The sequence below is a fragment of the Coturnix japonica genome, chromosome 9 (assembly GCF_001577835.2).
Source record: "Coturnix japonica isolate 7356 chromosome 9, Coturnix japonica 2.1, whole genome shotgun sequence".
Classification (NCBI taxonomy): Eukaryota; Metazoa; Chordata; class Aves; order Galliformes; family Phasianidae; genus Coturnix; species Coturnix japonica.
Window position 1 is genome coordinate 11,595,081 of NC_029524.1, and position 13,948 is coordinate 11,609,028.

Genomic DNA, 13,948 nt, shown 5'->3' on the forward strand with positions numbered 1-13,948 from the left:
ACTGCATTTGTTCATCCCTCTGGCATTTGGTCCGTTTCGTGTGTTCCTCTGTTGATGGGGTGCATGTTATTTCTGGGATTCTTTTACTCCTGCGCAGCTGAAGCCAAGCAGTGATTTGTTGTTATTGAAATGAAAGCAATGATTTTAACAAGCAAAACATGTCAGAGTTTGACATCCCTCTCATATTTGCAGACAGCTCAGCTTGGCAGGAGAAGGCGGCCAAGGGGGTAGAAGTGAACAGCCCTGAAGAGGCAGCCGTGTCCTGCCAGCTGGATGGCTGTTAGCACTCCTCCAGCTCTGGGGTAGCATCACGGTTGTGACTGCATTGTTGTTGTGCCTCAGCTCCTTACCTGGGCTGCACACATTGTAGCCTGTCAGGAAACTGTATCCTTACACTCCCTGACATAGTGTATGGTTTGTCTGGTTCCCTAGCTAACTTTGTGTTAACACAGTATCCTCCCTCAGTGTAAGGCAAAGCATTACATCTGTTGTTTTCCTTTCACTGTGTGCAGATGAACTCTGAAATAACTCGGCCTTTCTGGAGCCTGCTTGTGCTTTGCATCTGGGTTGCAAGTTGCAGATGCACTTTGTTCTCCTCACCCAGTGGCAGGGATTCCTGGAATCCATTGTTTTTAAAGGAGGATTTATGCTTTGACAGGAGTTGGGGTCATCATTCCATTTTTAAGAAAGGAAAACTTGAAATCTCAGAGTGAAACAAAGGAAGAACAGAGCCAGGTCTTAGGGTTAATAGAACAAGTTCACTTAATTGATATTTATCTAGAACAACATCATTTGCTGCCCCTCCTCTTCTGGCTGCATGCATGGTTTCTTTGCTTAGCAGTTGCCACCCGTAAGGCCAGAACTGCCAAATAAACGCATTCCCTTCATTCCCCAAAGCAAAACTGTTTGCAAAAGGTCAAGTTGTATGGGATTGCTGCAAGTGAAGCCAGGCTGTGAAGAGCCAATCTACGCCTTCGAGAAAACTGAAAAATGGTGAAATGGAGCAGGAAGGCACAGCAGTGCTGACTCCCAGGGACTCCAGAGCCCACAGGACATGCAAGCAATGCACACACTGGACCATCCACCTCCTTCTGGGCCATTTCTTTCCCTGGCATGGGGCCCGTAATCAGATCTGGGTCTAATTGCTGCCTGCGTGCACCTCACATCTCAGTTATCGATCTTCGCCGTTCATGCATGCATCCCTCAGGGGCTGACATCACGCTCCAGTGGGGATCATCTCTGACAGTGGCTAAAAGGGTTGGCAGAGCTTATGATACAGCCACCAGTGCTTTTCCAGTGTGACTGTATGCTCTTTAGGAGAGCATCTGCATGCCAGACAGGCTGAGAGAGCTGGGTCTGTTTGCCCTGCAGACAAGAAGGCTGCAGGGAGATATGAGAGTGACCTCTCAGCACCCAAAGGTAGCTATAAGAAGGAAGGGGGCAGACTATTTAGCAGGGTCTGTGGTGATAGGACAAGGGGCCAAACTAAAAGGGGGGAGTTTTATATTGGACATAAGGAAGAAGGTTTTTACAGTAAGGGTGGTATGGCATGCCCACAGAGGTGGTGGGTGCACCATCACTAGGGACACCCAAATTTGGGCTGGATGGGAGCCCTGATGGAGCTGTGAGCGTCCCTGTTCAGTGCAGGACACTTTGGACCAGATGGCCTATAAACGTTCCTTCCAACTCAAATGATTCTACAGTGAATCTCATTCCCAAGATGACAGCAGGGCAGGCAGAGGTGAACCTGCTCATCCCATTGGAGACCTTGTGGTCATCCACTGTGGGGAGCATTAGGTGGAGGGAGGTGGGTCGTGGCCTTCTCATACCATGAGCATTTTCATTAGATTGAAGGAATCTCTTGGCTCCAGTGCAAAATTTAAATTGTTCTGCAGGCAGATAAGGTGCATTTTCACAAAGCAGAAGAAAGAAGAATTGGAACCACATGTCAGGCTTTGACTGTTTTTTAGCGTGATCTTGCCCTTTGAAGTGTAATCTTGTTTCAGACCAGAGCGTCACAAGCATCACATTTTCTGTATGCACAGTTAGATGTTATGTAATATTTGTTGGAATTTAGTAATGTGCTAATTTTGGGTCCAAAATGCTCAGAAACTGCTATGGGAAGGCTTAAGCTGTGTTAGTGCAGTGGATGCAGCAGGGGTGGCTCTGCTGTGTCCCCATCTTTGCAGGGTGTGCATGCTGGGCTCAGTCTTCCTTCAGCCTTGGGGTTCTGCAGGCTGGGGGACACCCATTTGCTAAATATTTGTGTATGAACTTTGCTCCCAATGTTTCTGCTTTGCAGCAGCCCACTTGGGGGCTGATCCCAGCCTGAGGAAAAGCTGAGCACTTGGTCTCTTCATGGAGTCACGTTTAACACCCAAATGAAATGCACTCAGTGGTTGTGGGCTCACACATAATATTTATGCCATCCTCTGTTTCACTCTGGGTGAATATTGCTGTAATTTTGGCTAATTATACAATACGTCAGGAAAAATTGCAGGGTGTTCCTCAAAATAAATAATGTATCTTATGTGCTCTGCTGCCCATACTTATGAGCATGCCTTAACCTTCAATAGCCAAAGCACTGACTGTGCTGGGAAATGACAGCAGAGGAGCTTTAGCTACAACTTCTTTTCCATTAAAATTCTCATATTTTTTTTTCTGATATTCTTCACTTGAAAAGACTCAGCTTGCATAAAGCGGGGAACAGCCCTACATCTCTCCTTGATGCTTTCAGTTCCTGCCAGGCTTTGGTTTTCTCATCAGAGCTGCAGTCAGTACAGGTGTATAAAATCGCACTTGAAGGGGAAATGCTGTGAGAACCTGGCTGTTGCTGAAACACAGTGATCAGCAGAACAACAACCACGTTTTCAGGGAGAGGAAAACAATCCCGGCAGTGGAGCTGTAAGAAGAATTGGTTTTTTACCTCTCTAGTCAAATAAAGGAAGTTTGTGGGGAGGAGAGGATTCCAATCTGGTGCAAAATTTCACTCTACTTAAAATGAAACTTCAGCTTTTATCTCTGACTCCTTAAAAATCCTTTTTTCTTGTTCCATTGTGTTTCCAAAGAAAACATCTCAAATGAAAAGAATAAAAGTCCACCCATTTCTGATCTCTTCCCCCCCCTCCCCCAGTAATGAGATGGAGTTTGTAGATGGCTTCAGCTGCTCTGCCTCTGAATTATTGGGTAATTGGGGGACTGGATGGGTTGTAGGGTGACAGCTGCTCATGGACCTCCTAGAAGAGGGTGGCCTGGGAGTGGCATGCAGCAGTGGCCTCATGGCTGCACCCCTCTTTTCTGGTGCTTTATGTGGGTGGCTTCTTTCTCTGCCCCTTACCTCATGCTTGTATTAATATCCCTCTGAAGCTGATTCCCCAGATATGGGAGCTCCTGCGTGAACAGCAGTGAATGCAAACACATCCTTTCCACCTACTCTACAAATGAGCAGTAGGCTTCCCTGGAGGGTCCTAGCTTTGTACAGCAAAGCAGGCATTGTGCAGAGGTTTGTACATGTCTGCTGCTTGGTACAGGGATGTGGGTAGGAGGCAGCGATGCTGGAGGGCTGATTGCTATTCCTCCTTGCAGACATGAGCACGGGAGTGCAAATCAGTTCTCTGGATGTTCTTTTTGCCTACGAGGTGCCATTCTGCTCTGGTGACTCAATGGCAGTGACAGTAGGTGATTGCTTTGATGGGTGCTGTCAGCGTCTTGAGCCCATCATCTCTCTGAGTTAGGGAAATGTCATTTTCAGAAGCTTGTCCTTCAAATGCAGAGGCCGTCCCTGTCAGCACAGCCTGTTATTTCATGTAATGCACCCTGAAAACACCAGTTATCTCTTGGTAGTTATTAGTCCTGGGTGGAGATTTGCACTTGAGATGAGTAAATACATGAGTGTATCACACAGCCCTATTGTCCTGGAGTCATTTTCTTCTCAAAATAAATCCCCTGTAATTAGAGGGTGACTCCAACCTTGTAATCACGATGGACTGGAGCTGGGCACGGCCTTTGTTCTGCATCCCTGGGAGAGCAGCTGGGATCAACTGCCTGGTGATGTTGGGGGCATTTTGCCCAATCAGGAAAGATTCCTTAGCATCATTCGGTTGCATTGTTTACACCTCTGCACCCCCAGACCAGCTGCTTGTGATGGAGCACGTCCTTCTGATCACAGACATTTTGCTGCCATTTTTTTTTTCTTTTTTTTTTTCTATGGGAAAACACTTGATGGAACTGGGAAATGTCCTCCTTGCATCCCCAATTGGGTAGATTCAGTGAATCATAGTCATGAGCTGAGATACAGAACTTACACCGACAGTACTGCATTTAATTGGAGACAATCACTTACTTAATTTTAACTCCAAACACCCAAGAGAACTTAGCAGCTTCTGGGTGGGAGCAAAATAAAGCACATTTTCCTCCTGTAGCTTTTCATCTTTTCCTCCCCAAGCTCCATGCTGACGACTGTCACCATAGTAATCTGCATGGAGCTTGCTGGTGCATTTGCGTGCTGAGTTAGTGCAAACCTTCATTAACTCTGCTTCCACAGGGAGATTTTGGTGCTCATCTCTGTCAGCATGTGTTTGCAATAGTTGGCTTATTGGGTGTTCTGGAACCTGTCCTTTCCAGGGAGGAGGAAATGCAATTTCTGTGGTGGCACTGTACCTGTGGAGCTGATCTCAGTAAATGAGGAGAGGTTTATACCCTGACTTGAGTGCTGGGTTTGCTGTGGATTTGAGTGTGGTTGGGTGAGTCATAAATCAGCTTCCCAGTGTGACAGCTGCAGCCCAAATGGGGGGAATGAGAATAATGGGATGTGTAAGTTCCAGGCTCAAACGCTTAATTGTAAAAAACAAATGTTCGAAAAACATTGAGGTGAAATGTGCTCCTGAGTTGTGTTACAGGTGCTGTGATTACAGCTGCATCCTCAACAGAAGTGTTGCATGGGCAGAGAGGGCGGACAGCAGTGCACCCAGCTGGGACAGCTCAGCACCAGAGATGCTTTCTCCTTCACCAGCTCGATGTGCTTTGCAGCGTAGCGGGTGCTGGCTGGGCTGGTTCAGAGTCCCAGACAAATTTACTGTGCTGAGATCAGGTAGAGGCATTGAGTCAGAGAGTGTCCTGCTACAGCAAACAAACAGGCATGTCTCCTGCCAAAATTATTCAGTTGTGCCTTCCTGCTACCTGACTGCAGGTTGCTGGATGTAAAATAGCTGCTTACTGGCCAAGTAAGAGGAGTCTTCTGCTGCTTGGTAGCTTATTGTGCGGGGAACAGTAACGCCAGAGCTTCATTTGAAGCCATAACCAGCACACAGGACCTCTTGACACACAATGCAGAGTGATTTTAGAAGCAGTTCTGCACCAGCACCCTCCAGGTGAGGCTTGTTTGTCAGCCAGAGAATTGCTGTGGATTGCGGGAGCCCCGGGAGCTAGTGACTGCAGTCCCTGACAAGTCACTAAACCCTTCATCTCCCAGGAAGCTACTGAAACCCAGTCCTGTTGAGATCCTCCCATTAGCTCAGTGAGCTGAGGTTAAGGTTACTCCTGTGAATAGTGTCTGGTTGAGTTCCTACAGGTCTCACAGTCCAGAGCCTCAGATAGATGTGTTGCAGTGAGGCAACATGCCCTGTGAATTGAAAGAAGTGGGACCATGCAAACTACTCTTCTAAAGGTGCGTCAGCTGCAAATGACAGTTGTGCCCTATTCTGTGGTTGTTCACAGCTCAGGGTTCAGATTGGTTTGAGCCAACCTGCAGTGCATGATGGAGATTGTAGGGTTTAAGGTACCTGAAGTTCAGACTGAAATACATGCCCAGGTCACATTTGTACTGCACTTTGCTGATAACAGTAAGCAACAGCATGTTCTCAGCAGGGCTTTGCTGAATGCTGCATTGGGTGCAGCATCTATCCACATTATGAAGAATTATTTTGCTTGTGTGCTTTCCATTTTGCAGTTATGAGGTGAGTTCCATATTAGACTTTGCAGGGGAATTGCCAAGTCACAGCCTGAACCAACAGCTGAACACCAAGTGAGAAGGTGTGGCCAACCCAGGGAGCTCAGGTGCAAGTAATGTACCTGAATGACGAGAAGGGGTGAAGCCAGGATCCACCACCTCACCCTCACTAAAGGGTTAACAGCCGAGAAGGTAGTATCTTTCTGGATAGATATTATGCTCCTCTTGAGCTGTCACTGGTCATTGGAAGAGGTGAGCCAATTTTCTTCTTTTTTTTACCTGCTGTTGCTCTGTGGGGTTTGTAGCCCACGAAAAGGTGCTGTCATTGCCTTCTGTGCTGTATGAACTTGTTGGGGAGGTGTGATATGTTGGTTATTGGGTGACTGTTTTAAGAAGGGTGAGCAGCTCAATGCTGTATCTTCACCCTAGAGAAAACAAAAATAAAGCAGACCAATAGATGCTATGGAGACAGGCTTCGCTCTTGCTCTCTAGTGTTCTTGGGCTGTTCTGCTCTGTGATCATGGCCATTGGGGGTGTTTTGTGGGGATGATTTTCCCCTGTACCTTTGGGAAGCACCATGTTTGAAGTATTGGAGCTCACTGTCTTGGTGTTAGGAGTGGCTCTGTTGCATTTCATCTGGTTTTCCCACCCTGAACAGCTGTGTGAGCAGCCAGAGCATGATCCCTTATGTGAGCATTCTAAAGCACAATGGCTTATAAAATAAGGACAAAAATATCCCTTGATGTATCACATGGGAATCTTAATAGCCTGGGGGCTGTGTTGGGAATAAATGCTGCATAGAAGTCTCTTGTGTTCAGACTGTACTTTGAGATCAAGGCAGTCATAACTTCTTCCTTAAATCCATTCTGAAACACTTGTCTTTGTCTTTAGGGAGCCGCTAAGTTACAGATGAAGTCTTGTCCATGTTAGTTCAGTTCTGTTTCTGTGGGGAAAGCTGATCTTGTAGCAAAGCAGGAGAGTGTGTGGAGGAGCCTGAGTGGGAGAAGGTTTCTCTTGAGTGCACCGTGCAGTATTGCTCCTTTAAAGGCACCGAGATCCAAGTTCCCCTTACCTATACAATGGTGAGGTTCAAGAATAGATTTGAGTGACTCCTGGTGAATTCTGTGAGTTATAGGAAGAAAATGGTAATGGAGGGAATAGTACTCGGCTGTGCTGCAATTCTTTGTCTGTTCCTTATAGCTTGTTCTGTCTCCTATTGACTATAGTTTGGGGCAGTATTACTGGAGGAACTCAGACAAAATCTCAGGGTTATGAACTTTCTTTTCCTCCCAGTATTTGTTGAAGCACTGGGAATGTTGTCTGGAAGGAAGAATTGCTCTCTTCTGTATCTAACTGCTAAACTGTGGAAAACTTTCATTCCATTTTGTTGACTCTCTGCCTTGTGTTATGGCCTGTCAGGACGTCTCTCCATCCTTAAGTGGCCACAAAGAGTTGCTGATTGTGTTAGTTTCTAAAAACAAAAAATCACTGAGTTTTTCATCATGATTGCTGCAGCACAAGGGGTGACAATGCTGGAAGACTGTGATAAAATCACTGTTCTCTGGGATTGGAAAGAGGTGATGTTAAAATATATGACTAAAGTGAAGAGTCTGGCAAGAGCCAAGTGTGGAGTTGTGCCTTTGGGTTGGCTGGAAAAATACTACTCTGTGATTGCATGCCTCTCTTCATGTAATAACTCTTGGCTGAGCTTTGGAAAGAAGGATGGGTGCATCCTTGGTCCTTCTTAGAAGCAGGTTTTACCTTGAGGGTCTGGAAAAGGCTTTGTTTGCTGATGCTGCAGGGCTTCATAAATGAGCCTAGAATGCATGGATGCTGCTGAAGAAATGGCTCTGATCAGGGTGGAGGCAGAAGCACCACTGCTGTCACGCTGCATTAGAGACCAGAGGAACACATCAGTTTTGTGTGTGTCTTACCTCTCTGTTTCTCTCCTCTTGAGCTATTGTGAGCTTAGGACTGAGGACTGAGCCTCAAGCTTCAGCTGAAGTAGATCAGGTCAGAAAGAAGAGCATGGAAGAGCAGACTTCTCCAATCAGTCCCTTGGCAGGCACTGACTCAGAAAAACCCTGGTTTATGAGGCAGGCAGTTATTGGAGCTTAAGTCAGACCTTACTGTGTTTGTCATGTCCGTGATGAAGGTACTCTGGGGCTTTACTTTGTGTTTTTCTATTGTATCTGCCTTATGGTACAGCCCATCTATAGCAAGGATGTGGGGAGGTCCTGGTGCTGTTTAGATAAACTCTTAAGGTGACGGTCAGCTACTGATGGTGAGAGGCTTTGCTCTGTGTTGTACTCAGTAGGCTGCTAAGCGTAAGCGGTTTGCATGTCCTTCCAAAACGATTTGCATGATCCAAGTATAGCTTGGACCGCAAAAGACAAAAGCCTTCTGTCCTGTAGCTAAATCATCTTCCCACAAGGAAGAAGACAGGGCTGTTTTCATCTCCTCTCCTTTTATCCTTCAGGGGATTTTGTGCAAGGTATTTTGCCTTCCCCAGTACACATAGAGCTTCAGGCTGCAGGGGTGTCTTTAAGCATGTCCTGCTGGGAGCTCTTCCATTTTGTGCAAAGTACTTAAACATAAAGATTTAACGAGAGAGTAAAAATGAGGCTGAGGCTCATTCAGGGACTGACCCATATGTCTCCTATTGGGGAATGCCTATTAGCACCTTTATTATTATTGTGGTATTAGATAAAAGGGAGAAAAGAGACACAGTTGAGGAGGGTGGAGCATTCAGCTGCGCATGAGAATACAGTTTTGCAATCCCTTCCATCCTGAATCAAGTTCCTGCATCCAACAAAATGGATCTTGCGTTTTGGAAAGAACAAAGCAAAATGCTTACTTCCAAGTGGACATATTTTGCTTCAGTTGACGTGTTCTCTTAGTAGATGGCCAATGTGGGCATACTTATTGTCCCTGAGCTGTGAATTTTGCTGGGAAAATGCCTTCCTGCAGTCTACACCATTTGGGTTACTATGAAATCGTGTTTTAAGGCAGCATGGAAACCAGCTGGCACTGATTTATTCATGGCAAGCATGTGCTTCAATGGATACAAAATAAAATCTGATTCTCTTGGGGCTGGTAGAGGGGTCCCCAAAGTTGTAATCCTTTACAGCCATCCACCCTGCTCTCCCTGCTGGCCATGGGGTTTGGTTGGAGGAAACCTGAGCTGAGGGGCCCTGTTCTTACCTGGAAGTCAGTGCAGGAGCATTAGGGATGGGGAATCCTGGTGGGGCCACTTAATGCACAGTGTGACTGTGGCTTATTAAACAGCCTCAGCAGAGGTTTGAAGAATGGATGCTGGCCATGTTTTGGTATGCTGCACTAGATTATTTTTTTTCCCTCTTTATAAGAGTTTATTATTGCTTTCTCAAAACTTTTTTTTTTTTTTTTTTGGAGCAAGCAATCTGAATTTTGGTCAGGCGGAACTATGAACTCCTGTTGCACGAGGAAATCTCTGTAATGCAGCTGGTGGGGTTGCCTGTAGCTGACTGGTTGACTTTAAGAAGCTACACTGGTAACGCACCCGTGATCAAAGTGAATTTGTCCTGGATTTTTGACTGCTTTATTTCTTTTTGACCAGTGGACCCTGCTAATGACAAAGAGCGGTTCTCATATGCTAGAGTACGTGGCATACATTTCTTGGAAGGGAGGAACATACGGGACTTGAAAACAGAGGCGTTTCAGGTGCCCATAAATGCTTCAGAGATCATATTTGGAGGTGTCTCGCATCTGTTCCTTTTAGGAATTTTGCTCCTCAAATCCCACACGACTGGACTGGTGCAACCTGATTCAGTGCTCAGTTACTTCGGTTTTACACTGCTGTAATAACATCAATTTAAACAGATTTCAGTGGCATAAAACTGCAAAGACGCGATAGTGAATCAAGCATAGAAACCAAGCGAGTTGCCTTCACAGGCAGAATAAGAAACAATAAGTGCTCTCCTTGCTATGCACTGCCAGCAAATTTGCTTCTAAACTGGAGGCATATTCAGAATACGTAGGCTGTCTAAAGACTTTCATTTGGTAGGTAACTTTCACTGAAGCGGTGTTGCATAAATCTGTTACTTTATGCTGCACCAACTAAGCCTTGCATTTTACCTGCTCATCTGATCTCCATTTTATTTGCCTGTATGTCTGTGTATATGTATGAATATTTTACAACCTCTCTTGAAAGGAATTACAGAAAGCTGTCTTAGTCCCAAGCACTTTATTTGCTCAGTGCTTAATGGGGGCCACATGAATTGGGTCTCTTGCTACATGTTTGGTACATCTAATAATAATTTTTTATTAAATATATATATATGTTTCTCTTGCAGAACCCCAGCTGAAGGGAATTGTGACAAGGTTATTCAGCCAGCAGGAATACTTCCTGCAGATGCACCCAGATGGTACAATTGATGGGACCAAGGACGAAAACAGCGACTACAGTAAGAAAAATTAGCCTGTTTTGCAACCCAATTACAATTAAATGCATCACCTAGCGGGTCTTATTTGTGAAGCTTCATTTTAGAAAATATCAAATTAGGAAGAAGCCAGCTGTTTTCTACAGGTTTTTTCCTATCTATACTTCCCCTTTAAATCTTGCCTGTATAATTTCATATGTTTCCTCTCCAATCTTGTTCTCTCCCGCCCCAATTCTGTAACTGCCATCTGGGGGGGGTGGAGAATGAAACCCATGATTTGAACTACTGCCAGAAGAGAAAGGAGATTATATTTATACACATGCCACATGGGTAAAAGATACAGGGAATTCTCTTTCAGAGGAGAAGAGGAGATAATTGCTTTTGGTATTTTATCCTGAAAAATTAAGCAAGCATCAGGAATTTCCAAGCTGGAGAAATCCAGCTGTTCATCCAAGTCTCCTATTTTGAGGCTGAGGTTATTGGATATCCTTTCCAAATGAGGTTTGCTTCCAAAACCCCACTCAAAGGGGCTAGATTCATACTGTCCACCAAAGGTTAGCAAAGTGCAGTGGAGCCATGTAGGTTTAAAAGTGATGCTCACATGCAGGAGCCAAAATGGTTTAAACCGATCAGTAGCCCATATCCCTTTGTCAAAAGAGGTATTTTTCTCAGCACCAAAGCTCCTTGGAAGATTAAAAAAGATGCAGCGTGCTTTCTGTGGTAGTTCTTCATTTCACAGGTGTAAGACAAACAGTTACGAAAGGGTAGTAATAAGCTCAGATCCTTGGTACCACAAGCTGTATTAACAGAGTAGGACTCAAGTAATTACTTGGGTCAGGCCATGTTGGGTTGAAGTTCTACACGCTACTGCACATCATGTCTTTCCCAGTCACTCCTAGAGATCAACAAGATTTGATGTGTTTATTTAGAGGAACTGACAGAAGAAAACTTCAGGTTCTTTGTAGAAGGAGGAACCTACTTTGGGGACCAATTGTGTTGTTCTAAGTAATGGAAGCTCCTAGCTGAACTGAAGGTGCAACTCTTTCAGTAACATGGGGTCTGGGCTGCAGGTGGGGGTGCCCTGGGACAGGAGTTCAAGATAGGAGCAGACCCATGACTGTGGTGCTTGCCTCGTGGAGCTGTAGTGTAGGGTGCTGTGGTGTTCAGCTGCATCTCGCTTGGGGTCAAAGCAGTGAACAAAAGAGGGGCTCTGTGAGGATGTCAAGTGAAATCATGAGAGGCTGGCAGAGCCTTTGGGAAATGAACCAAGAGAAGTCAGAAAGCTGGCCTGGAGCATCCTGTGAACATCAGGTTTTAGTTCTGCATCGTGCACTTGTGTTTAACAAATGAAATGCCACAAATTAATGATGATAAAACTTCAATTTACATGGGAGAAGAACAGTGTGTGGGAAACCTCCCCATGCTCCTGTATACTTCTTACTCCTCAAAGGCCTGAGCCTTCCTCTAAGAAGCCTGGCCTTGGGTTTTCTCATGCAGACACCAGCATACGATGAGTTCAGTGGGCTTCAGTGAGTGAGTAATGAGCCAGTGCTGGGTGGTATTGGCTGCTTTTTTTTTTTTTTTTTTTTTTTTTTTTTTTTTTTTTTTTCTTTAAAGGAAGAAGACATAGAATGTTTTCAATCTGCAGAAAATCCCATTGGAGGCCTATTTATCATCTGGCATGCAAAGAGCTGCTAGAAATGGCAGGGATTCATTATCCTCATCTATCAGTGAGGACTGAACAACAAAGTAATGGGCTTAAACGGAAGCAGAGATGAATTTGGGTAAACAGCAGAGAAAAAGAAAATGTAAGGGCAGTTCTGCAATATTTCAGGCTGACAGAGGAGATGAGGGAAGCTGCTTCTGGCCCCTCCTCAGTGGGCACAAGAGCAACCTCCTGCATCTCTGTGACTGAGGTTAGCCTCACATCACCCAAACAGTTCTTATTTATGTCAGAAATGTCAGAGATCAGATTGTCAAGGCACTAAGTACTTGCGAGCCTCTTCCACTCTGTCTTCTTAATTAGAAATAGATGGGCTGAAGAGTGCTTCTAGAGTGTTAAGTTTTCTGGTGAGATGACAGCCCTACCTTGGCAGCCTGTTGGCACAGGAGGCCTATGGCTGTAAAGTACCAAGCCCATTGCTCAAAGTTGTGGGCTGTGCAAGAAGGTTTGGTGTATAAGGGGGCATTTGAAGTCTTGGGGAGAATACAGAGGTCAAACACTCTCCTATGTTCTGGCCTTAGGGGATGTCAGAAGAGAGAAATCCACTCTGATAGAATTTGGCTCCTGAAAATGAGAACAAAAGTATGCTTTATTCAGTTCTATTTAACTTTTGACTGCTCACTCTCCTTAATAAATCTTCAGCTTAAGTCAGTGATTTATATGATACAAAGCTTCCTGCTATAGCTTCAAAACAAAATCACATTTTTCACTTTGTAAATAACAAAGCATAAAGCATCCATTCTCCTTTTTCTATTCCTTTAGATCTCTTGAATTTTGACCAGAAAAACAAAACACCCAAACACGTAAGAGTGCATTCAACTAACTGAACAGCTGCAGACTTGCTTCACTGGTATTTTCTGTTTTGAAATATTTATCCAGAACATTGCTGGCCAGCTATTCAGAAGCCTGTACTGTATTTCTGTGCAAAACTCATCAAAAATAGATAAATATTTTCCTGTCCCTGGAGAGGTGTTTGTTAATTCACATCCACTGTCAGAGGAGGATGCTCTTGATGCTCACACAGCAGGTCCTTGCCACCATGCGTGGCTACGTGTTCTCTGTTCATAAGTCATCTTCACACAATGAAATGCCCAGCGATTGCTGTGTACCATACATTGACTCTGTGTGCTGTATCCATGAACTAATTATTTGAGTTGCCATTATGAAAGGAAGTTTTAATTTTTTCGCGGAATGCATTAGGTTGGTTTGCTCAGGCAAAACAAACATTTCCAGTGAGATGGCGGCGTGTCCCTTAGATACATCTGACGCAATTAAAAGTTGTAATAAAAATCCAATTATTTATATAAGAGGAACTGCTAATATTTAAGCAATTTTAAAATGAATTATCTATCCAGTTCCCATTTTATAGGTGTTCACGAGAGGCTGATGGTATTTATTTTCTACCTCTTCTTTAAAGAAAAAGAAATAAACCCCAAAGAAGCCAAGTTCTAATGGCACCTGAATGGGCATCCAGCCAGCTTCCCGCAAAACAGTGCTTGGGACATCTGTTCCTTATACCATGTAGCTAGAGGCGCCCTGTCTTAATATAAGCAAGAGGACAGATTCTCTTCCTACTTCTAGTGGGATGTATAAGAATTTTCTGTAGATAAGTTGGCTTAGACCCATAATAAAGTAAGCATGCAGAGTTTAAAAAGTGTGATGCGTCTGATAAACTGCAGTGATCAATGTGTTTGTGGCCAAAGGGTTTAGCAGTGGAGTGTGATAAAAGTGCTATAATCAATAAGCGCTGACAGGTATAACTCTGGTTGTGGGAGAAGATGGTAAAATGCATGACAATATCAGCAGAAGCATGAAATGTCTTAATTTTTTTTCTGTCTTCTGCATGTAAAACCAAAG

General features: G+C 44.6%; 1 protein-coding gene across 4 annotated transcripts in view; it reads left to right on the plus strand.

Annotated features, from left to right (window-relative positions):
- FGF12 (fibroblast growth factor 12) overlaps positions 1–13,948 on the plus strand; it is a 183,783-nt gene that overhangs the window by 109,497 nt on the left and 60,338 nt on the right. For all 4 annotated transcript variants that reach the window (XM_015871733.2, XM_015871732.2, XM_015871731.2 and 1 more), the window contains one exon: positions 10,282–10,392. In XM_015871733.2, the coding sequence (XP_015727219.1) occupies positions 10,282–10,392 (111 nt within the window). The remainder of the gene's footprint in view (positions 1–10,281; positions 10,393–13,948) is intronic.